General features: G+C 52.2%; 12 protein-coding genes across 12 annotated transcripts; 7 read left to right on the forward strand and 5 right to left on the reverse strand.

Moving 5' to 3' along the window:
- Window positions 1-24: 24 nt before the first annotated feature.
- Window positions 25-465, forward strand: BD324DRAFT_648549 (hypothetical protein; the record flags this gene model as incomplete). The annotated part of the gene is made up of 2 exons (XM_022017855.1): window positions 25-95; window positions 132-465. The coding sequence occupies 2 exons, from the start codon at window positions 25-27 to the stop codon at window positions 463-465; spliced, it is 405 nt and encodes a 134-aa protein (XP_021873716.1).
- Window positions 350-2,271, reverse strand: BD324DRAFT_244170 (putative alpha-1,2-mannosyltransferase). The gene is made up of 12 exons (XM_022012261.1): window positions 2,048-2,271; window positions 1,792-2,008; window positions 1,638-1,738; window positions 1,576-1,598; window positions 1,458-1,532; window positions 1,302-1,407; window positions 1,210-1,262; window positions 1,142-1,170; window positions 999-1,106; window positions 867-959; window positions 552-831; window positions 350-510 (listed from the first exon to the last, which is right to left on the reverse strand). The coding sequence occupies exons 1-12, from the start codon at window positions 2,093-2,095 to the stop codon at window positions 471-473; spliced, it is 1,173 nt and encodes a 390-aa protein (XP_021873717.1). The 5' UTR covers window positions 2,096-2,271; the 3' UTR covers window positions 350-470.
- A 1,113-nt stretch (window positions 2,272-3,384) lies between these two features.
- BD324DRAFT_244629 (hypothetical protein) lies at window positions 3,385-5,037 on the forward strand. Its single transcript, XM_022012264.1, has one exon. It carries the CDS (start codon window positions 3,528-3,530, stop codon window positions 5,013-5,015), a length of 1,488 nt encoding a protein of 495 aa, XP_021873718.1. The 5' UTR covers window positions 3,385-3,527; the 3' UTR covers window positions 5,016-5,037.
- Window positions 5,038-5,058: 21 nt separating this feature from the next.
- BD324DRAFT_615583 (hypothetical protein) lies at window positions 5,059-6,015 on the reverse strand (the record flags this gene model as incomplete). The annotated part of the gene is made up of 1 exon (XM_022014740.1): window positions 5,059-6,015. Exon 1 carries the CDS (start codon window positions 5,972-5,974, stop codon window positions 5,060-5,062), a length of 915 nt encoding a protein of 304 aa, XP_021873719.1. The 5' UTR covers window positions 5,975-6,015.
- A 183-nt stretch (window positions 6,016-6,198) lies between these two features.
- Window positions 6,199-7,403, forward strand: BD324DRAFT_648553 (PQ loop repeat-domain-containing protein; the record flags this gene model as incomplete). Its single annotated transcript, XM_022017856.1, has 2 exons — window positions 6,199-7,215; window positions 7,254-7,403. 2 exons carry the CDS (start codon window positions 6,199-6,201, stop codon window positions 7,401-7,403), a joined length of 1,167 nt encoding a protein of 388 aa, XP_021873720.1.
- Window positions 7,404-7,411: 8 nt separating this feature from the next.
- Window positions 7,412-9,183, reverse strand: BD324DRAFT_244905 (hypothetical protein). The gene is made up of 2 exons (XM_022012266.1): window positions 8,606-9,183; window positions 7,412-8,556 (listed from the first exon to the last, which is right to left on the reverse strand). The coding sequence occupies exons 1-2, from the start codon at window positions 8,827-8,829 to the stop codon at window positions 7,713-7,715; spliced, it is 1,068 nt and encodes a 355-aa protein (XP_021873721.1). The 5' UTR covers window positions 8,830-9,183; the 3' UTR covers window positions 7,412-7,712.
- On the reverse strand, window positions 9,153-10,233 carry BD324DRAFT_576472 (putative Sphinganine C4-hydroxylase; the record flags this gene model as incomplete). Its single annotated transcript, XM_022013190.1, has 3 exons — window positions 9,153-9,237; window positions 9,287-9,655; window positions 9,704-10,233. 3 exons carry the CDS (start codon window positions 10,231-10,233, stop codon window positions 9,153-9,155), a joined length of 984 nt encoding a protein of 327 aa, XP_021873722.1.
- A 909-nt stretch (window positions 10,234-11,142) lies between these two features.
- BD324DRAFT_607100 (multidrug resistance protein fnx1) lies at window positions 11,143-12,804 on the reverse strand (the record flags this gene model as incomplete). Its single annotated transcript, XM_022014049.1, has 2 exons — window positions 11,143-11,346; window positions 11,392-12,804. 2 exons carry the CDS (start codon window positions 12,802-12,804, stop codon window positions 11,143-11,145), a joined length of 1,617 nt encoding a protein of 538 aa, XP_021873723.1.
- BD324DRAFT_244501 (hypothetical protein) lies at window positions 12,774-14,457 on the forward strand. Its single transcript, XM_022012263.1, has 6 exons — window positions 12,774-12,807; window positions 12,885-13,170; window positions 13,675-13,730; window positions 13,896-13,927; window positions 13,985-14,418; window position 14,457. Exons 2-5 carry the CDS (start codon window positions 13,124-13,126, stop codon window positions 14,381-14,383), a joined length of 534 nt encoding a protein of 177 aa, XP_021873724.1. The 5' UTR covers window positions 12,774-12,807; window positions 12,885-13,123; the 3' UTR covers window positions 14,384-14,418; window position 14,457.
- On the forward strand, window positions 14,373-16,134 carry BD324DRAFT_244704 (hypothetical protein). The gene is made up of 5 exons (XM_022012265.1): window positions 14,373-14,418; window positions 14,457-14,628; window positions 14,670-15,620; window positions 15,672-15,917; window positions 15,965-16,134. The coding sequence occupies exons 2-5, from the start codon at window positions 14,517-14,519 to the stop codon at window positions 15,967-15,969; spliced, it is 1,314 nt and encodes a 437-aa protein (XP_021873725.1). The 5' UTR covers window positions 14,373-14,418; window positions 14,457-14,516; the 3' UTR covers window positions 15,970-16,134.
- Window positions 16,135-18,400: 2,266 nt separating this feature from the next.
- On the forward strand, window positions 18,401-20,023 carry BD324DRAFT_576189 (putative oxidoreductase C terminal-domain-containing protein; the record flags this gene model as incomplete). The annotated part of the gene is made up of 10 exons (XM_022013177.1): window positions 18,401-18,511; window positions 18,563-18,597; window positions 18,645-18,845; window positions 18,891-19,002; window positions 19,040-19,210; window positions 19,249-19,385; window positions 19,425-19,535; window positions 19,579-19,722; window positions 19,763-19,909; window positions 19,963-20,023. 10 exons carry the CDS (start codon window positions 18,401-18,403, stop codon window positions 20,021-20,023), a joined length of 1,230 nt encoding a protein of 409 aa, XP_021873726.1.
- Window positions 20,024-20,480: 457 nt separating this feature from the next.
- BD324DRAFT_615596 (hypothetical protein) lies at window positions 20,481-21,824 on the forward strand. Its single transcript, XM_022014741.1, has 5 exons — window positions 20,481-20,679; window positions 20,752-20,853; window positions 20,915-20,985; window positions 21,149-21,238; window positions 21,320-21,824. Exons 1-5 carry the CDS (start codon window positions 20,608-20,610, stop codon window positions 21,570-21,572), a joined length of 588 nt encoding a protein of 195 aa, XP_021873727.1. The 5' UTR covers window positions 20,481-20,607; the 3' UTR covers window positions 21,573-21,824.
- The last annotated feature ends 213 nt before the right edge of the window (window positions 21,825-22,037 follow it).

Raw genomic sequence — 22,037 nt, forward strand, 5'->3', positions numbered from 1 at the left:
CCACTCCTCACGAATAATATCACCATGAGAGTCTTACAATTAGCCCTCTTAGGAGCTGCAGCCGTTCTAGCACAAGAGCCCAGCGGCTCTCCTCTGTGAGTACTCGGCGATAACCAGGCTGAAGCGTACAGCGTCGATGTTCCAGATGAGATCGCGAACGCGACGACGACCGCCAAAGACCTGCCCCCACCGACAGAAGGCATCGTCGGTGCTGGAGTATCGGGTGCATCGTTCACTTCCGCTGCTGATTCAAACTCCACCACTTCTGTGGACCCCGCTGCCAGCACCGCCGCTGAGGCTGGCACTGCCTCTGTAGTCACACCCTCCGGCAGTGATCCTAGCGGCTCCGCATCTGCATCTGCATCGGGTGCAGCGTCCCCGATGGCTTCACTCGACATGTTCACACTCGTTGGCCCGGCGATGATGATCGTGGGAGCAGTTGGCGCAGGCTTCGCCGTGATCTAGATGCATCACTGAAACAACGCAGTGTATTTATTTGTACAAGAGTACCTGAACCTTTGTCAGTACATCATGCAATACTTGAGACTCACCATTCGAAATCGAAATTGTTCTGTTGATCACACCAACATTTCCCTCTTGTGTGCGCCTCACCTTGTGGACAATGTTGAAAAGGCTCATGACGATATCCAATGTCCTGAAACCAATGTAGTTGAGACTTGTTGGCGAACAGAGCAGCGGCGATGGAGTGAATGGGCGCATCTCCCCACCGCTCGTAGTAGAAGCCTCCCTTCTTATCCAAAAAGTCAAAGTAGTCGAGATAAGCTTGAGATCGATAAAAGTTGAGGTCACCGATCTCGAAATTGCTCCAGACTGTCGTCAGCTCTTTTTGGTTTAGCTTGACTCACAATGACACTTATTGTACGTCTCGCCTCCATCCTGACTGAGGAACCCCATGGCGTTGTCAGCTGCTACGTACTCGGGGTGCAGCGCGATAAATTCTAATGTGTGAGCATGGGGGTCCGCATCAGATCACCCACCCTTGACGCTATCCCATAATGTTGGAATCGTCTCAATGTATTCGTACAAGGACAGCGTGAATCCATAGACCTTCTTCTCATTCTGCATAACGAGGAAAGGATCGTAGTCTGGAGGATGAGCGCAATTGTCGATCTGTACTCACTCAGATCACAGAAGTATTTCACAGAGGGTCTATGAATGAGTACAGACACCTCCAACGCCTGAACTCACTCTATACGCCAATAGTAATCGTACTTGGCCAGCAGTTCATGGCGGAAGAAGTTCTGAAAATGCTCAGCAAAGGGACACCTTCTAACACTCACGCCTGACTGGAATCGACACATATTCCTATACGGGACCGAATGACCGTAAATGACTTTTTTCCGTATCATCTCCTCCCTAGCAGCCTTGGCTTTCTCCTCGTCGATCCTGAGAAAACATCAGCGGACTCCTCGTGCTGGTGGAGATGATGCTCTTACCAGTCGGGCTGGAACCAAACATCGGCCGGAATCAAGCCGTAATAGCAGTTCGAGGATGTCAATGATTGTGTATACCTGCAAGTCGCAAGTTAGCCCCTGTCCGTTCGCCTTGGCGCACCGCTTGAATTCTTCGCTGAATTCCTGGAGCTGTCAGCACGGATAAACTCGATCATGTCCTACCTCTTCGTTGAGAAAGACGTAATCATACTTTGCCCAGTGGTTGAACCGATCTTCCATCTGTCGAATGGATTCCAACAGAGGCCAAAGGTCGGAATTACGAGCTTGGCATGGAGTCAGTTGTCGGCAACTGATTGTCTGGGCATCATGAGCTCACCCAGAACGACAAAGACTGCATTGGCTCTTGGTCTAGAGCTTAGATCAGCTCCTCTGAGGTCGTCTGCAGTCGGTAATTGGATAGAGACATCGGGAACCGCAGACTCTGGTGGCAGACCCGATATGATTTCGTTGCTCGAAGTTTGAGGTAAAAAGCGGTAGGGAGAAGTGGTTGCGCGGTAAGTGGGGTGGATCGAAAGCAGGAGGTGGATCGAGACCTGCCCTTTTAGCTCTGAGACGTAATGGTCAATGCTCACTATACATCCTATTGCAATCCCTATATATCTCCACTTGGGCATTAACATGATTCACTCTTCTTCACGATGCCGCGTCTCCGGCTCTGCTGAGCTTTTGCAAGTCGGTGGTAAGCAGTATCTCCACTAGATGCCCTGTTGCTTGAATCCTTCACTTTGTGGAGTCTCTGGCCATCGATTGAATGGAGATGATTGCCAGCTGGTGAGAAGGAGGCTCTAAATCAGATTTCACGCAGCATGTGAATGGGGTAGCTCAGTCGTCTTCGATTCTCCCCCCGCCCTTTCTATATGGAGCTCGAGCGATGCATTTAAGGCAATGGCAAGGGAGAAAGGAGCTGCGACCGTGGAAAAGTCAATTCAGGGTGCCCCTCCATTTCGGTATCATTAGGAGAGTTTTCCTAATCTCAGCGAGGATTATTAGGGGCAGGTGTTGATTCGCTCATTGCGGCTAAGCTGATGTTTGATTTCGCCTTGAGCAGCGCCTTGTTCTCAACTCGTGTGCGTGTGTGAGCGTGCCGACAAGACATAGAAAAAGAGAGAGAGAGAGAGAGAGAGGGAGAGTGTGTGCGGCGTGTGATATATGAAAGGACAAGTGATAGCATGTGTGACACGCCCTACGGTTTGTTTCCCCCCACCACCCTTGCTAAACTCTGGAGGTGAGTGACTAACCTGACAGCGTCACTCTCATTCACATCCTGAATACACAGGGGTTCGGATATGCCAACACTCTCATCTCGCCTGCTTGCTGTAGTTCAAATGCTCGTCCGTGTCTGCTCCATATGCATAAGCTTGAGGCTGAATATCAAAGGTGACAATACCACCACTGTTTGACATGTCACATTAGACGTGTTTGCTTTCTTTTCTTTTTTTTGGGCTCTCCACTTTCTTCTTCTCCTTTCGCCCTCCACGCCGCCCGCCCTATCGTTGTGAATTTCTTCTTCTCAGGGCCATCCGCCGCGTCGTATTGAGGGATTGGTGCAGAGGTTCAGAGCGGAGGAGGGGAGCGAGGGAGGGGGGGAAAGCAACAGCGTCTTCATTACAGTAGAGAGAGGCTACTGAACAAGCGCAGAGGCCAAAAGAGATGAGAGGGGCGCCAAATCGGCTCCCCTGCTCTCTCTTTCCCCCTCCCCCTCCCCTCCCATCCACGGTGACAGGGTTCATAGCCACAACAACGCCAGGCTTCGAGTTGTTTACCATCCGATCAGGATTGACCTGTATACACAACAGGTTATATGCTCATGCACAATTGACACATCCATTCTGTAAACTTGACATTGTCCTTTCTATCCCTATCGACAAGCATTCCTGGGCAATCCATAGATAGGACACATTCCTCGTTCGTCAATCCATACAACTTGTCTCTGACCGTGAGTAAGACCTTTTGCAGATCAGGGCCATCAATCGAATCTTCGCAATTTGTCTCAATGTCTGTGTGTCTGTCGCATCAGCTGACCCAATTGTCATTTTCTTCCGACTCGATCAGATGCCTCGTATTCCCGTCAGGACTACACCCTATCACACTCTGCCGCGGTGCACGAGACATTACAAGTCGAAACGTGATCTGATCCTTCGAGCACTCGGCAAAGCATCATTCATCAATGGATCTCAATTCGTCATTGCTTGGATATCACCCAAGGGCGAAGTCGATGTCTATGCGTCTGAATTACTCCAAACATCCGTCTCCAACAAGGAGGGCGGTATCCTGTGTCGTAAAGAGCTCGATCGTGAAGCGACGAGGGTCAAAGGGGAGATGGGTCGTCGATGGGAGGACATTCGTCGTTTAGAAGAAAGCGGTGAAGCCCCCAGTATGGAAGACGACGAGGCCCAAGATGAAACCTTTGAAGAGGACGATATGGACGTGGACCCAGATAGGACCATGGTCGACGATGATGATTCGATGAAGAAGACTCTCCAAGGGTTGGGATTGACCGCACCGCGACCCAACACGCCTGCGTCCTCGATGCACACCCTCACATTAGCTCCAGACGCGACCGAGAACTATTACACGTCTCGTTTTGCAGCTCTTCAACAGGCGACTTGTAAACTCGTGGTCAAGGCTTGGATCAAGGTCATCGAGCCTAAAAAGCAGATGAAATTCCCGTACAACAAGGGCGAGGAGCTCAAACCGCTTTGGTGGCCTGAGGGAGTTCGACATCGCGAACCGGATCATTTGAGCAAGACTGAACGTCTCACGCTGTTGACCAGTATTGTGCGGTCGCCATTGGTCACTGTCTCCCGACTCGAACTCTCCACCGCTGAAGCTGCTGCCTTTATCTCACGGCCTAGGCTTGCGGTCCTCCGAGAAGTTTACCTCGTAGCGAAGGAGGAAGAGAGAAAGAGGAAAGAGGGTGACTTATCACCGGATCTGGTCGTACAACTGCCCAACATTCCCATCTCCCCATCGGACGTATCTCCAGAAGCTAGCTCTGAAAAGCGAAGTCACGCTCAATTCGAAGCGAGCATATCAATGGCCGATAAAGAGAACGTCCCTTCAGTCGTCCACCAAAAACGACTCAAAACCCAACCCTTGCCTCGACTGGCCCCACTTGTCGCGTCACAATCCAATACTAGCTTCTTTGAACAGCCTGCATTCTACGCTCAGAACGTTCAACCCTATCTCTCACCGTATCCTTCCGAGTTTGGCTATGCTGGATCCGATTATGGACGATCACCGAATCCAGAAATGGGCATGATTGATCGATCAACTTACCCCTCTCATCCTGGTCATCTCGCACCGCTCTTGAATCACTCCCATACACATTCTCCTGTCGACTCTCCAGCCTTCCCTCAGAGCGCAACATTGGCGCCACCAAATTCTGCTTCTGCGTTCTACACGCGAGGCAGCAATGGACCGAGTTATATGCAACAACAGCAGGTTGAGTACCTGCAAAGTCATGCCCCAGGATACGACTATGGTTCACCGTATTTGGCGGACAATGCGTGGGAGGGAAGCTTTGCTCAACCAGTCTAGACATACATGCTGTTGTACATAAAACATTGATGAATAACGAACTGTCATGATCTCATGGGTCCAACACTGACAGCCAGCTTCCAAGGCGCATTGCGCTGGACAGTAGAAGATGAGCCTCGCTCCAGAGCCGTCGCCAATCCAAATTGGATATAACGCAGAAAGGCCTGGCGTCGACTTTCAGGCCACGACGCATCCTCGACCGTCTCATCTGCCATTCTCTCTGGTTGCCCTCGTCTGCAGAGTAGCGACAGATAGGCAGCCACGAGGGTGTCACTCCATCCCACTGGAAATCGACATTGGGGCAATCGGACCAGGTGAAAGCCCAGGACGACATGTGCGCCAGGGACGAATGTCAAAGACAAGATTGAATCACTCTCTGCGCCCCGTCGCTCGATGCATTCCAATTTGGCCCATGATTCCTGAAGGCGAGCAGCGAGTCCGACGAGTTCACTGATAGGGATCGATGTGCGGAGATCTCCAGGACATACCTCTCGCAGTATCCGAGGTTGAGCAAGTCGGAAGAAAGCTTCTTGACGCTTGAACAGTGCCCTGGAGGCGTTGTAGACGACTGAGGGGGCCGATTCCGCCAGCTGTCGAAGCGCATACTCTGATACGATCACCGTATGGACGCGGGGGAAAATTCGGTGACCTGGAACTCGTTCGACCAGTCGCAGCACCTGCTCTGTCGTATCATGAGACGGCACCTCATCGATCTTTACGATTTCCACGAGGGACAAGAGCTCGATACGGTTCTCGGTCGCTCGAAGAAAAGAGGCGAACGAGGCGTCGGACGAAAAGACTAGATCCGAGTACAGTAGGGATTGTAACTGACGATGATGTTCGGTGGAAAGCTGGAGAAGCGTCGCTAGGCTGTGGAGAGATCTGTCAGAAGCCAAGTGTCTGGCGACGATAGGTAGGATATCAATGGGCAGATGAGCGTCTTCAGGCCAATCATTCATTAGAAGGTGGTGGTGGTGTAACAAACTCGGATCAACGGAGAAATCCCGCCGGCGTCTGGAAGGCCGGTGTCGCCTTTTTGTGAATACAACCTATATGGCGGTCGATCTCATCCTTTTGCTTATCTTTCCGTGTTCCACCACCTACAATGATCTTATAGTCGCTTGGCCTGCCTGCTTCTCACCTTTGGATCTCCCCTATCTCCCTCCCTCCCCCCTCCGATGCCATGGTCCCAGTTGAGACACTCTCCCGCAACTTTGGCTACCTCAGCATCTGCTGCTGGCTTTGCGCACAGCTGCCGCAGGTCGTCAAAAACTATAGGCTCAAATCATGCGAGGGGCTGTCACTTCCGTTTCTTGTGACCTGGCTCCTGGGTGATGTCGGGAACCTCGTGGGATGTGTCTTGACAGATCAATTACCCTTCCAAACCTACCTGGCAGCCTACTTTTGCCTTGTCGATCTCTCGCTGCTCTATCAATTCTTCTACTATCGTGCCAAATTCCAAATACACCATCCTGCCGCCCTCACCTCTCGAGATAGTTATATTTTCACTCCTGGAATCACTCAATCTCTCATATTACCTCCAGCTCCTCCCTCCTCCCCACATCTACGCACCACGACCTTGCCTGATGGTCGTCCGAGAAGGCACGTGAGGACATACACTGAACCAATTTACAGTCGGACGGATGAGCATGCCGCAGTGTATGCTGCCGTCCTTGACGTCGCTCGAGCTGCCAAGCGAGCGAGTAGGACACGGAGTAGATCACGGCGGCCGAACAGTCAGATGCACGATTCCATCATGTCGGATGCTTCGGGTCGATCCTCCTCGACTATCGAATCCCTGCGACACATGTCTGCTTCTTCTCCGAATCTGGTGGATACTCGTGGACGGAATATGAGACGGACGGCGGGAATCACCATGTCGGCTGCTCATCCTGAGGATCAAGATCCACCCCGGGAAGGTGGCGCCACTCGTGATCCAAGTAGAAGCATCAGTGTGGCTCGAAATTCCGAGGATAGAAATCGAGGTCGACGGAAAGCAGGCGTGGCCTTCATGGCTCTTGGCTGCCTGTTCACATTGCGGCAATTGTCCTCAGTATCCGATGGCATAGTCCTTATACAACATCCCGATCATCCTCCACCACCCCCACCGCCTAGCTTTCAGCATGTCGTTGGTCGACTGTCTGCGTGGGCCTGCACCACTTTATACCTTTCTTCTCGTCTCCCTCAAATCTGGAAGAATGTGGGTCAGCGTGCAATTGGACGTTGCTGATGATATAGTTCACACGGCGGTCTGTCGAGGGACTCTCCATGTACTTGTTCCTCTTCGCATTTCTGGGGAACACTTTCTATGTGATCTCTATCCTCGTCAACCCTGGCGCGAGCAATCCATCCGAAAGTACACACTATCTTCTGGAGGCCTTGCCGTGAGCCGTCTACGCGGTAGAATTTCGCTGAATAATTAGCTATCTGATGGGCTCTGGAGGGACCCTTCTCTTCGATATCACTATACTGAGCCAATCCCTCATCTACGGATCCGCTCCACCGTCCGACAACACACCCTATCAGCGCTCACGTCGCCTGTTCGATCGGAGACGGTGGCATCACGAAGAGGGTCCCGAGCGTCAGCCACTGCTGCCTGGCGATGCGGATACCAGAGATCGGAGCATTAGCCCAGACGTCGCGCTACGGAGTCATTCACACAAGTCGAGACCCTGATTGGCGCGATGCATGATAATACTAGCAACAGACTGGCAGCTCTCTGGCCTCATACAAGCTCTCTCGAATCGTAGTGCCTAACAACATGAGACAATCCCCACATTGGATTCCTCTCAAGTCCACCTCGAGCAACTCGAGCAAGTCACTGTCGATTGGCAAATCTTTGGCAACCTCTTGAACTCTTTCCCGCCATGTAGATTCGATATGGGGACGTTGAGTACAGGATGCGCTATGCTGATCCGCATGGCAAGTCTTGGAGAGGATTTGGTCCAAACCTTCCTGCCTTGCGCGCTGCAGATTCTCCAGCCTGGCAGCCGCATGCTTGCCCATCAGTTGCCTCGTCTCTGCTGACCATTGACTCGAAGGGATACGTACGGCCGACTTGGAGGCCAACCGAGCAAGATCGGTGAATTTGAAAAAGCTCGCCGTCGCATATGTCTCCAGCGGTTGAGATTCGATGAAATGGTACATCCTGTCCCTGGCCGCATTGAGCGCTTTAGCAGATTGGTAGCCTAGAGCAGCGCGAATGACTCGTCCAGTGATGTCCAAGGATCCGAGAGCTCCCTCATGTGGCGTAGCAAATGTGCCACGAGGATAGATGAGGGTGAGGAATGCGGCGAGAATAGTCGAAGTCTCCGGGACCATCCAGGTGTACGGTGTCGTCGTTGGCGTAGGAGCGGTCACTGGGTCTTTGGGCGGCAGGTGAGGTGGCGCATCACCCTCGATCGATGCGCGTATATGAGAAGCGATTATTTTGGACAGGTTGAGAAGGCCTCCGAGAGCGGATGGAGCCTGTGCTGGAATATTGGGATGAGGAGGACCAGCTGATGTATTGGAGAGTCTCCAGACGGGAATGAAACCGTAGCTGGGGAGGAGGGGGGCTCTCAGCTTCTATTGCATTGCTCCCTACTCACTAGATGTGGAAGAAGACGGTCTCTTGTTCGAGCAGCTTTTTGTGCACCAAGAACCGTTTGCCGTCGGCCGTTTCGAGTTCGATATCCCCAATCTGACCATTCAACAAGGGTGCAAGGAAGAAGTCGACATCGCGATGAGGTAGAGCCGTATAGGCTGGTGCAGGAGATTCGGGGACAGGAGGTACGAGCAGGTCATCGTTGAGATCCTTCGTTGATTGGAACATGCTGCTGTAGTAGCTCGATCCGCCAGAGTTCAGTATGCAAGAACAGAGGCAAGGAGGACCGGGAGAGAAAGAGAAAAGCGAAACTCATATTATAAGCCTCTCTTGTTCTCGCCTCTCTCTGTTGTCAATCACAAAGGAGGGGCTGGTCGACTCTCCCTTTTACCAGATTCTGAAAAGAAATGTCACGGTCGATGGTCAAGCGACAGGAGGTGCGCCGGGAAAGGAAAAGGTGGGATGGGGGTTGGAGATTCGGCGACGATTGGCGTAAAGGATAGAAGATCTGCATTATAGCTACAAAAGTGAGAGACGACGAAACAAGCTTTTTACTCGACCTTGATAGGCCGCCGTGTCCTCTTTGCGGCCTGTTCTCGGGTCATTTCTGTGCCAAGGATCTTGTCCCAGTTGGTGCTGCCATCGAGTCAGCGAAGTGTGCCAGAATGACATTCATTTGACTCACAAGAATGGCTGGGAGAAGTTTGTCTTGATACCATAGGCCTGATGATGTATGTCATGGTAGTCGGAGTTGTTGGCGAACAGGAATTGGAACGGATCCCACCAGAGTTTGTAACCCGAGTGATCGTCGACGGTCTTGACCTCGGATATGACAAAGAATACGATGGCCTGGCGCATCGTCATGCCAGACAGATAGTGAGATACGGCAGCACCGATGGTGTCAAAGACGAGTCCCTCCAAAGGGTGGTTGTACAGCGCACCAAAGGCATATGGCACATAGAGTCGATGGTGGACCGAGTGGAAATTACGGTAGAGGAATGTCGAGGTATGACATGCTCGATGCCAAAAGTACTCCCAGGTATCCATGATGAAGCTATGTAAAGGTCAGAAGGAGCCACACATGTGGTTCATGAAAACTCACAAGGCCCAAAGGAGCTGAACTGTTGGTATTCCCCACCAGTACACCCATTGCACCAACGACTGACCGTGTCGCTTGAGTATATCTTCTCCTGATCGACCACAAATGACAAAGACGACTCTGGCCACGTAGGGCGCTAGCCACGCCATCTTGGCCATGTGATCCACGTAAACTTCGCGCCTGAGAATGTCCTCTTCCTTTTCAAACCATAATATCCCTAGACCGGTTTGGATGGCATGTTGCACTAAGACCGCTTTGACCACCTCGGAGACGGTGACCTTATTCCGGGACAGCACTTCTGGTGACTCGTGAATCCTCTTTGACTCAAAGTATGGCCATTTGGCCGTATCGAGGTAGTGAAATAAGAGTGACCAGACCCAGTATCCGATGATCGGGGCTGCCAGTGAGAGCCACTTATCTGCTATAAAGGGAAGGACAGAGGCTCGAGATGTGTGGTAAAAAGGGGGTTGAAAGTGGATCGGGGTGATGGTGGCGACGAGAGTCGAGTTGATGGGTGGTAATAACAGTGACATGGTCCTAGGATGGAGGAGAAGGGGGACCGACCAATCCAACAATGATACGATCGTCACGAGGCAAGGATGTTTATCAGTGTTCGTGGTCGATCTTGATGAGAGAGTGTGTCAAAACAAGTTTTCAAAACTCAGCACACCTCGGGGAACTTGGGTTGAAGACGGGAACAACAATATCAGAAGAAAGATATCTAGATCTCCTGTGGAGTGCCACGTCATAGATTTTCCACGTGGTTGTCCGGCTGCATCGTTGTCCTGATTGAACCTGGATGCCCTGGAGCACCTTGAACACCACCAGGTGTACCCAGTTCCTCTAAGGTGAGTCCTTATTCCCGCTATGATGTGCTATAGTAAAAGGTGTGAGCTCCCTTGCTATGACTCTTGACCGCAACTGTTCTCATTCTGAGGCGTTGAATTCTTCACCAATCTCTGAAAGATCACCAGAGATTAGAGTAAAGGCAAAACGTACAGTCATCTATACCGGGGCCAAACTGTCAAGGTCCATTTGGGCCTTTGGACAGCGCCCCGGGGCCTGGGACTCTTGGTCGTTGTACTCTCACGCAGATTCAAAGAGCAACGGTATATCCTGGGATAAAGCAAGAGCTTTTGATCGGCTCTCATTCGAGTGTTTCGAGGCCGCCTAATCTTCATAAGATCAAAGGAGAATCGGGGGCACTCTAGATGAACATTCCCATCTGGGGTGGATGTGAAACCGCGAAGAGATACTCTCTCACGTTGGGATCTTACCATCCGGTGACTCAGTCTCACGATTGAGTTACGCTTTAACTCGGAACGAGCGGTACGGTTGTGTAGTCTTGGGGAGCTGGGATCGCTACATTCTGAGAGACCTTTTGTGTCCACTGAGCGGGAAATGGGCGCTGACCATCTCATAGGTGGAACCGTATGCATTTTCTAGTCTGCCGCCTCTGAGGCTCGCTGCTCTGGCATCTCCTCCTCCTTGACGGCGGTTAGGATACAAGTATTGACGATGGTGAGGACGAGATTGCAGATGAAGACAGTGTGCAAGGCATGCTGGTACGCGGCCACTGCTGCGTCTCGGTACACTGGCTCGAGATCACGGATGGACGATGCGGAGTGTCTGATCAGCTGAATGATCTGAGGGATGATTAGTGCTGCTCCGTTCAACCCACCCTGACCCACCTCCTGTTTTCTCGGCCCCTGGATACTATTTGTCAGATCTTTGGCCACGATCGCCTGAATGATGGCTTGACTTAATGACACGCCGAACACCTGACCGACCATTCTGAACATGTAGGTCATACTCGTCGCCACTGCCGTTTCGCCTTTTCCTTGCCTCACGACGTCGGTCATGAGAGCAACGAGTGAGGTAGTCAGGATGGCCCCGTAACCAAAGGCAGATGGCATCTGAGCCACCCAAAACATCCAACCTGGACTCTTGGTCGACCATGTGAACATCAATACGCCTGTGAGGACGAGCAGTAAAGCATGAAATATACTGAGCCACCAATATTTCCCTGTACGACGCATAACCCAACCGACTTCCAGACTGCCAAGACCGAGCAGAAGGGTGTAGGGTGTGAGGTGAGCTCCAGCTTGAGAAGCCGAGGCGAGGAGGACGGTCGAGCAGTAAAGAGGTATATTAAACATGATGGAAAACATATTGGTCACCATGACCAAGCTGGAAAGACAAACCGCAGCGGGAGTGCGTCGCGTCAGGAAAGATAGAGGGAGTAAAGGCTCGACAGCCCAGAACCCTTCGACCAACACGAATGAGACGATGAGGACCGCAGCGGCGATCAACAGACCGTAGATTTTCGGGTCGCTCCATGCAAAATTTGTGCCGTCGGATTTGGAGGATGACGTTTTAAGAGAAATACCAATGAGAAGCGTCCCGACTGCAGAGACCAGCGTCAAGCTGCCCAACCAATCCAGTCGCTTGAGCGGATTGCCCTTGTCATTTGAAGATGTTGGCGGTCTTGGAACTTTGAATTGAGTGACCAGCATGATGGCCGCAATGGCCAGAAATGGTAATTGGAGGTAGAAAGCCCATCGCCAACCAAGTTTGTCGTTGATAATGCCTCCTGCTGGTGCTCCTACAGCTGCGCCAGTAGCGAAAAAGATGTTTCCATATCCTTGGAATAGACCTCTCCGTCGCAGTCCCACGAGGTCCGTCACCACGATGACAGATACGCTCTGGAGTCCTCCGCCACCCATACCGGCGACAACTCGAGCGACAATCAGCCAAGCCATAGATGGAGCCAGGCCACATCCTGCAGTTCCAAGGACGAATAGTGTCAAGCCGATACACAAGGCGGTCTTGCGTCCTAGTAGATCGGACAATCTACCATAGATTGGCGTAAAGCAACACAATGATAAGAGATAGGATGTGCCGATCCATTGAGCTTGATTTGAGACTTGAAAGAAAGATCCGATAGGCGTGAGCAGTGTCGCAACGAGCGTACTATCGAGTGAGACGAAAAATGTCAAGCTCCACACTGATACGCAGACAATTCGAAATCGCCAGGCAGTCAGACCAAGCAGATTATGGTGAGGTTTAGGGAGCAGAGGTTCTGTCTCTGGCGTCTCCGCCATGGCGTGAGTTCGAGCCACTAGCCTTCGATGAGAGGCTTAGCACTCTGTCACGCTCAACGCATGCGGATCTCTCTTCCCAGATACTGGTAGGATCCAGTCCAAAACAAATCAGGATTAGAGGGCTCGATACGCACCGAGAACCGAGACCCGGACCCTCGGCCACTACTGATCATGATCAAAAGCTTGAATCTGTCGGCGAACGCCACCTGGAAGCCATAGACCTGCAGGAGAGGCAAAAGTCCATGGCTAGATACTTCACCCTCATCATCGTTCGAACTGACGAAACGTGGACCGACGCGAAGGAGACAGAGATCTCGAGATGGAGGTAGATCACGAGCGGGTAGTCCACGAGGACGAAGTGATGGAGTTTGAGGAAGAAGAGGTCATTCACGCCGGTGGAGGCGGTGGCGATGAGGATGAGGTGATGGATGCTGATGATGGCGTTGAAGACGATGAAGGGATGGAAGACGAAGAGATGGAACCTGAACCAGTGGTCCACGTTGAAACGGTCGAGATTCATGCAGAGCTTCCTTCAGCTCCTGCTACTCCAGGTGATACAGTTCAAGTCGAGGTAGAGCCATCGACGACTCGAGTGGAATCCCTTTCAGCTGCCCCTCCTTTGGCTTCAGGGGTCGACGATGCGTTTGAATTGCCAGCGACCACTGGGGCTGACATGGATCAAGGTTCTGAGCCAGCTCACAATCATCCTGATTCTGGCATCAAACACCAACCAGAGGTTGTACCTGAATCCGAGATACCTCACGACATGGTCGCATCAACATCACGCTCGCCTCAATATCACATCTCCCCGACCCACAGTCCTGCAGCAGCAGATGAGGAAGACGAATACGATCAAGCCGAAGACGACGATGATTATCCCTACCCTACAGACATTCACACGCTTCCAGCTATCACCCTCCATTTACCGGATGGCGACCGCTCGCTCTTCTACGCAGGCGAATCGAAATCATTAGCTTGGCTGCAGGGCAAAGAGATGGATTTCATAGAGGCGAGTCTAGCAGACGTGTGGGCGGCGATACGGGCAGAGATGGCTAGAGAAGGCCTTATAAAGTCAGGCGAGTTGGTCATTGCGGAAAAACAGATGGATTTGAAGATGGGCGAGGTGAGCGGTGTTGGATTTTTTTTGGCATAGTAAATTATGCTCACTGATGCCTCACAGGATGATCTGAATCTACAAAGTATCACCCTGCTGGAACTCGCTCAACTGCATCATGGTTGTGGACTCTCACCACCCCTTGAGCTCTTCGTGTCCTTCGAGCCTGGCCGGTTTTATCAACGCTTCACAGCGATCCAAAAGGAGGTTTCTGCTCAAGCCAAGGAATCGGACGAATCTGTTGATGGGAAGAGCGAGCCAGACGCGAACGGTCCAATTCCACGCAGTGTACCTCAATCAACAGTGAAAGCGGAAGGTCGCGAGACATTAGTGGATCAGTCTAAGAGAGGAAATCCAGCCGAGTTCAGGCAAGCGAGACCAGGTCAGTATCTCAATTTTGTATATAGGCTGACAAGGAGCAGCTCAAGCAGAGTATGGTGGATCGCAGATCGTAGGCCACGATGATGAGCACCCTCATGCTGTCTGGGCGAATAGCAAACGTACGTGACCAGGCTTTGAAACTTACTGATCCTCCCAGCTATACTACCAATGCACGTAAGCAACTCGAGGCGCATCATCGCGGACAGGGTTGCTTCGGATGACGGCGGTGAGTGAGATTTCAGATCTACGATATCCCTCCTCTGATGCTCGGTCTCCAGACGTGAAAGGAGGCGATGATGAAGGGAGAGTCGGTGGCGAGTATGATCAAGGTGAGCTCGCCCTTTCAATTGAATTTTAGCTTACTATGCAGACGGCGACGAAGACCACAACGAACGTGACACAGAGAGTGATTCTGAAGAATACCAACAGGCCATGTCTATCGCGCACGAAGCCCCCGCGGACCAGCTCCTACACCAAGGGGCACTTGATGTCCATGCTATGCCTGTCCACCCTGTCGACGAGATATCTGAGGTGGATGATCCGGACGATGAGCACCCACTGGACGAACTTGATCTCATGAAGGCTCGCGGTGAGGTCAGAACATCAGCCGAAGACAGTCTTTCTCCCATCGTATCGGTGGACAAGGACGGCGCAATCACACCCATTGCCACTTCAGAGCTATTCACATCGGATCGAGCGGCCGTCCCGACACCTCTCGCGCAGAGCACCGTTGTGGACGATCCACTGGAGACCGAGTACCCGGTAGCTCCTACGCCGCTCGAACAGGTAGACGAAATCACTGAAGACATCGACTCGTCTGTTCCTGCAACTGCCAGCTCGGCGCTGGACGATGCACTGGCGGCCAAAGAGGTGGCTCAGCAGGAGCTAGACGATGCCAATGATGCGCTCGCAGAGGCCGAGGCAGAAGTCGCGCAGCAGAAAGAGAATCTGGGAGTGAAAGCAGTCGATGATGAGGGTGTCGATGTTGGTGATGAGAGAGAAATCTTAGAACCGGTGGAGAGGGCAGATATTGATGATGATGACGACGACGACGACGACGAGGAGGACGGCTTCGAAGACGAGGGTATCGACGTCTCTGATCCGATGGTGATTCCGAAGGATACCAGTGTCAATGTCTTGGATTCGCAGCCGGTGGCACTCGCCCCTGATGAGTCAGTGCCATACGAGTCTGCCAATGGCAGTCCGTTGGCGACGGAGTACCAGGAGGACGAGTATGACACTGACGAGGATGATGTTGATGATGAGGACGATGGCATAGATGGGATAACAAATAATCTCGTCAAGAAATCAGACGAACCCAGTGAGTTCTGCCACCTCGACGGACAGGGGTTGGTGCTCATACTTCCTGCAGCACCGCTTCCTTCTGCCAGCACAACGCTTGACGGTGACAGTCCAGCCGGAAGTGCATTGGAAGATCATAGAGACCTTGATGATCCTTCTCTGGTCACTGCAGAAGAAGACGACTTGGAGGAGGATGTTGACCCGAATGCCTTTAGACCTGTCCTTGACGATGCGTCGTCTGGAACCAAACGGGCATACGAGGAGGCAATGGTGGACAGGTTCAACAAGAAGTTCAGAGGGTCTGATGATTCCAGTGGTGAGTCTCGGACGGGTTCTGTGGACATTTTGGCTGATACTTTTCAGTGTGAGCGGTGGTTCGTGTGTCTCGACAGATTCCGAGAATGATCCACCTATCTGTCCAACTCCGTCCTCAACTTATCTTCCTTGGCGCTCTTTATTGCCTGTCGCATGCCAGCACTCTTTTCCACGACAACGATTGCTCTTCCGCCCCTTTGCACGACCTGACGATACTCGACATTATCACCCGCCGACCCGACAGCTGTTGTATATACTCAAGATCTGACCGAACCCTCGCATCGTGCAGCAGGACCCGCCGTCTTGCGATGGGCGCAAGGGACTTGCAATGACACCTAAGGTACGTGATTTTCTCTTCCACTGACTGATCGGGCTCGGTGGCATGGGCCATGCCGTACACTTTACATACTTGCATGCAACGGATGAGTTATCCGCCAGACTTAAATTGGCTCCACGGGGAGGAGTGAATTGTATCTGCAACGGCCAACCGGGCTATTCAGCGGGTAACCTGCACCTGGTCAGTCGAGGACGCTCTCACATCGGCCATCCTTTTAAGATCTGATAGCCGACCAAGGGTGGTTGTTTCCTCAGCCACGACCCGCTCACCGGGAGGTCAAGTCAAACAAACGCCACGCGGTGGAGGAAATTAGAATGCAAAAGTGGTGACGTAGTGAGCCCAAAATTGATTTTCCCATTGGCCCATTTGAGATTCATCCCATCTCGGATTCACGAGACAGCGAATCCTGTGTCGACAATCAATTTGGTACGTTTACCACCTTATAAGTCACAGACGAGTGGGGTCCACCAAGTAGAAATCTCTGGGAAAAACAGGCAGGTGAGTTGGTTGGCATGAGAGTGTGTTCAGCGAAGGATGATCCGATGGTCTATCTCTCCCCACCCGTACTCCACTTCTTTTGACCATGATCTCGCTTGGAGTGCTGTTCCCCGCGACAGTCTTCGCTTAGAAGAGTGTAGTATCGCTCTGCATATGGTGTATGAGAAGAGGTCCGTTGAGCGGTTCATTCTGCTTGAGATTTGACGTCCAACAAGACGTCTCTCATCGACCTCGTACGCGACGACATTGCCTCTCCGCAACATCCTCGATACAACCGGCCATCTTCTCGCAAGCTGACCGCGTCCCATACCAAACCCAAAGCTGACATTTTGGTTCCTCCCCCAGCAAGCAAAGACATCATGGCGTCTACTCTTCGCTCGAGCTTCCTTCGGGCGGCTCCTCTACGCAGGGCTCCTTGCGTTTCTGCAACATCGATTAGACCCCTGGCCTCCTTTACCTTTAGACCACCTGTCCCTGTCCCTCAGGCGAGTCAGAAACCTGCTCAACCTACTGGCGCCAAAAGCATCGTCACGACCCCAGTGGTCAAGATTGAGGCTTCTGCACCGTTGGGTGATGGAGGGGTGGAGGAAGCTCCTCATCATGGTATCAATGTGGATCGACCTGTTCGAATGGATACGTGAGTTTATCGTCCATACTTTGCTGGATGTTTTGCTGACCAATGACGCTACTTTACTCTCTCGCCCCTATGACCCAACCTCCCTTTGAACACTCTTGTGCTACTCGGAACAACTCGCACTTTTGCGGGGACCATTACCTACCTTTGGACGCGCCCCTTGCTCTCCCATCATCGCCTCGCTAAACGTCAATTGCCATCCTTTCCATGTTTCGTCATCGCCCGGTTTGCCCCGCTCTCCGGACACACCTCGCTTGACGACGACGACGACACGCGGGGTGTCTTGGGACGAAATTTTTGACTCATCTACATTCTTCATTCTTCTTCTCTCAACACTAAACAACACTTGAACCGACACTCATTCACATTAATCCCCCATCGCCTCAAAACAAACGGTTCACGTTTGAATCTAATCGCTCACAAATACCCTGTGACGCTCTTGTCATCCTTGACACACATCTTCCTGCCTGGGGGTCCTCCTGAACGACCCCTGTCATCCTCCTTTCACGTCTGCTGTGCCCCACACCACATTGGCCCCCTTTGTTCTAACACTTCTTTCTTCCTCCCTCTATCCATCGGCTCGTCATCTATCCCTTGGACGCTCATCTCTCTGCTCTCTCTCTCTCTCTCTCGATTCGGCCGATCGGGTATCTTACCCCCTTTGTCATCTTGACCACTCGCTCGTTCATCTTCATCTCCAAACGCTTTTCTTTCCATCTTTCTATCGGTCGCTTTTTGCCTTGTACCCCTTCCTCAAACCGCTTCTGCCTCCAATTGAATCTGCCAAATACCGTCTTCCTTCATTCTCACCATGCACCCCGACCTACGCACCATCTCTCATCTTCCACCCCTTCCTCCTCTTCTCTCAACCCCTCGCCCTATCATGAAATGCCGGCATTTCACGACTGCATCTGCTCACGTGCAACGACTGGCTCGAAACCCTTCCCATACTCGCTCGTTGTTCACCACATCTCCACTGTATCCCGTCCATACGCCTCCCAAACCATATCCTCCGATGATCCCCCATCGCACCATCGCCACAACTGCCTCTGCGCCGGACGCCATGTTCAGCCATCCGCCTCCTGAGCCAGGTTCAGACTTCAACGTGGTCATGATCGGTGCAGGTGTAAGTTGTGGTCCTTTTCCTTTGTCCTTTGAACTGATCGGCTTGGATCAGAACATCATGTTTGGTTCCGATGAAGGACCCTGGAAGTGAGCTTGATTGCTTATCCGACCGTCATCACTTATCATGCTTTTAGCCACTCTTTCCGATTCGAGCACAAACTCGGACCCCGACTCAAGGTTGTTGCTCTGATCGACCCCTCCACCGCACGAGCCGACAAGGTCCTGGAAGGCAAACGACAGAGTTTCGTCGAATCTGCCTACAAGGACACCAAGGTGTTCAAGACAATCGAAGACTACCATGCTTCGGTCCAGTCTAAGCACTCGCCCACTCCTCAGTGCGTACTTGAGCGAGCTGTAGAGACAAACTGACCCTGTTCTAGCGCTATCGTGGTCGGATGCCCTCCCGCTTACCGAGGAGGTACGACCAAGGGAACTGATCTCGAGCTTCACCTCATCAAATTGTTCCCCAAGACTGCCTACTTCATTGAGAAGGTAGGTCAAGATGTATGGATTTGGCTCATTTCTACAGCCCGTCGGAACTGGCACGGTCAAAGCTGCCAAAGAGGTCACTCAGGAACTCATCTCCAACGGTAATATTGTTTCCGTCGGATACATGTTGCGATATTTGCGATGTGTCCAAAAGATGAAGCAAATCATCCACGACAATAACTTGACTATCATGGCCACCAACGCGCGATACGTGAGACGATACTCTTTGACCAAAATGCTGACCCTCAGTCCGCCGCTTACGAGGCCATCGCCAAACCCGCCTGGTGGAACAAGGCTATCGATATGGGACCCGTCATTGAGCAAGGAACTCACTTCTGCGATCTCTCCCGATACTTTGGTGGGGACGTTGACATCAACACTGTCAAGTGAGTCTGTCAGGCCGAGCATTTGGCTCATTCTCTCAGTGCACTGTCTGTCGAATTCTACGAGAAGCCCGGAAAATTGAGCAAGATTCCCATCGACGAGTCCAAGATTCCCCCAGAGCTCCGAATCCCTCGATTGACCACTGCTCACTGGTGAGTCGTAAGGCAGCGAAGTTGAGAAACTGACCTGTCCAAGGAAATACGAGAACGGAGCTGTAGGCTCACTCACCCACGCCGTCGCCCTTCAAGGTCACGCCTACGCCTGTGAACTTGAAGTCTGGGCCGATGGATACCACATGAGATTGGTGGACCCGTACCAAGCACCTACCCTCTTTGTTCGGTAAGTCAGTGGAGGCAGAGTACGATCTGACCCTGCACAGCCGGCCTGGAGACGATCACGAGGAGCGACACGTTTACACTGATGACGATCCATTCTTCTCTGAAGTCTCGAGCTTCATTGATGCTATTGAGGGAGGACCCGACCCTCACATTCTCAGTTCCTTTGAAGATGCCACCAAGACTTATGAGTGAGTGTCTATTGGCTCTCGATCGGAGAGGTGAGCCTAACTCGTCATAACAGATTGACTTGGGCCATCCGACTTGCATCTGAGGCTTCTCGAGCCCCTATGCCCCAAGCTTAAGCTTAAGAGACACTGAGGTGGACTATGTGTGTGTGTGTCACAAGAAAGACGAGATTGAGAGCAGCGTATGCGCCAAATGTATATAGATGCAGGATGGCTGGAAAGGTTATTATCTGCTAAGCGTCTCAGTTTTCTCACCGAAACGTCTGAGGATTACTGTAAATGGAAAATTCCCAGAGTTTTGGATTTGTGCAGTGTTCTATTTCATCAGATGCGCATGAGAAGAGAGTAAGACAAAGAAGAAGCCAAGATGGAGAGAGAATGGATGGTGTTCACAGGAAGGAGGCGACGGCGGGGGGGGGGGGGGGGGGGGAGGAAAAAGACCGAGGGAGAGAGACACACAGAGACACGACTGCGCTGCCGAGATACCGCTTGCGTTGTCAGCGTCCCTTTGTCCCTTTCTCTCTCCTTCCCTCCCCCGTCCCTCTCCCCCCTTGTGCACACACCCCCACCGCGTATGGCTAGTTGGATCAATCTACTACTTAGCCTGTCATCGCTCTCTCTTGTGCACTTCTTGACCTCTCTACAACAACACTTATCACTGCGTCAACCAGATCTCATCCACTACCTGTCCGAACCTCACCATGCTTTTCAGACTATCCTGGGTCGCCGTGTTGGCCACGGCCGTTATGGCTCAACTCCAAGTCGACACGCCAGTGAGTCAGCATAAAGCCTTGTACTGTCATCATCCAAGAACATCCACTGACGATCGGATGTGCTACCCTTAGCCATCCTTGATTCAATGCCAACCCGTTCAACTCAGCTGGAGCGGCGGTACAGGACCTTACTTTTTGGCCATCCTTCCAGGCGGTCAATCGGAAGCTGCTGCGGTGAGCGGCTTCACGGTTCACATCGATGTCGAATACATGCTGATAGTCCCCCTTCTGACAGCTTGAGAACCTTCCCAACGCTGATAACTCGCCAGCCACTTGGCTCGTCAATATCGCGTCGGGAACTAATGTGTGAGTCGATGATCTGGTCGTCAACCATCCAGCCAGCCGGCTCTGGAGCGATATCGCACGGACGCGTCTTGCATCTTGGCAACCGAGCAGTGCAATACGCTGCTCTGCGCTTTGATGCCGCTACAGCTTCGTCGCACACTGCTGATACGGCTCCTGTTTCCAGGACCATCCGAGTGACCGACAGCACTGGTCAACAGCAATACTCTTTCCCTCGCACCATCCTCGCAGGAACCAGTTCAGAGTGTCTCGGCAGGTGAGTGGACCCCCAATGACATGGTCATCTTGTAATCCTCTGTCCCCTCACTCACCCTACTTCTCCCTCCTTCCCTTCTAGCGATGCATCGGTCTCTGTTGGCGGAACAACCTCTGCTTCTGCCACTGGCGGCGGTAGCGATGGCTCGTCTAGTCCCACTGCGTCGGCCACCTCGGGATCAGGCTCACCCACTTCGTCGTCTGGTTCTGGTGCTTCCGCCGCATCCTCCGCTGCTGCTCAGACTTCCGGAGCTGCCCTGCCTGGAACTCAAGTCACTGGTATCATGTTCACCGTTGTCGGTCTCTTGACCGCTGCCTTTGGTGTCACTGTCTAAGCGCCGTCAATTCCAATCGATAGACGCGCCTCAGCAGTCGGACCGACCATGAAATAAGCCAACTCACCCAAATCAGCCGATGCTTTCGTCACCAACGTACATCCTGGTGGCTATTCCCATTTGCATATCCCCCCGCGCAAACTTGTTGTTTCGATTCAAGTGTACGCCAGCCCGCACTCCTTCCTCCCCCTTGTAGAGCCTCGCCGTTTTCCCCCTTTTAATCTCATTGTAGCTTGATGCATCGTTTCATTGAGATTACGTGTTTGGCACCATTGGCCTCTGCGACCGGAATACATGAGCATGTGACCAGGCTCCGATGCGATGATCCTCGTACGAGAGCAGGACGAAAATGAGCTCGGTGTCAACATGGCTCTGGTCACATGAGATCGTCTCCCGCAATTTGACGTTGTTCATTCGGGCGATGCCTTCTGCGTTCCTCATCTTGGCTTTTAGCGGTCTTCGTTG

Source organism: Kockovaella imperatae, assembly GCF_002102565.1.
Source record: "Kockovaella imperatae strain NRRL Y-17943 chromosome Unknown BD324scaffold_2, whole genome shotgun sequence".
Taxonomy (NCBI): Eukaryota; Fungi; Basidiomycota; class Tremellomycetes; order Tremellales; family Cuniculitremaceae; genus Kockovaella; species Kockovaella imperatae.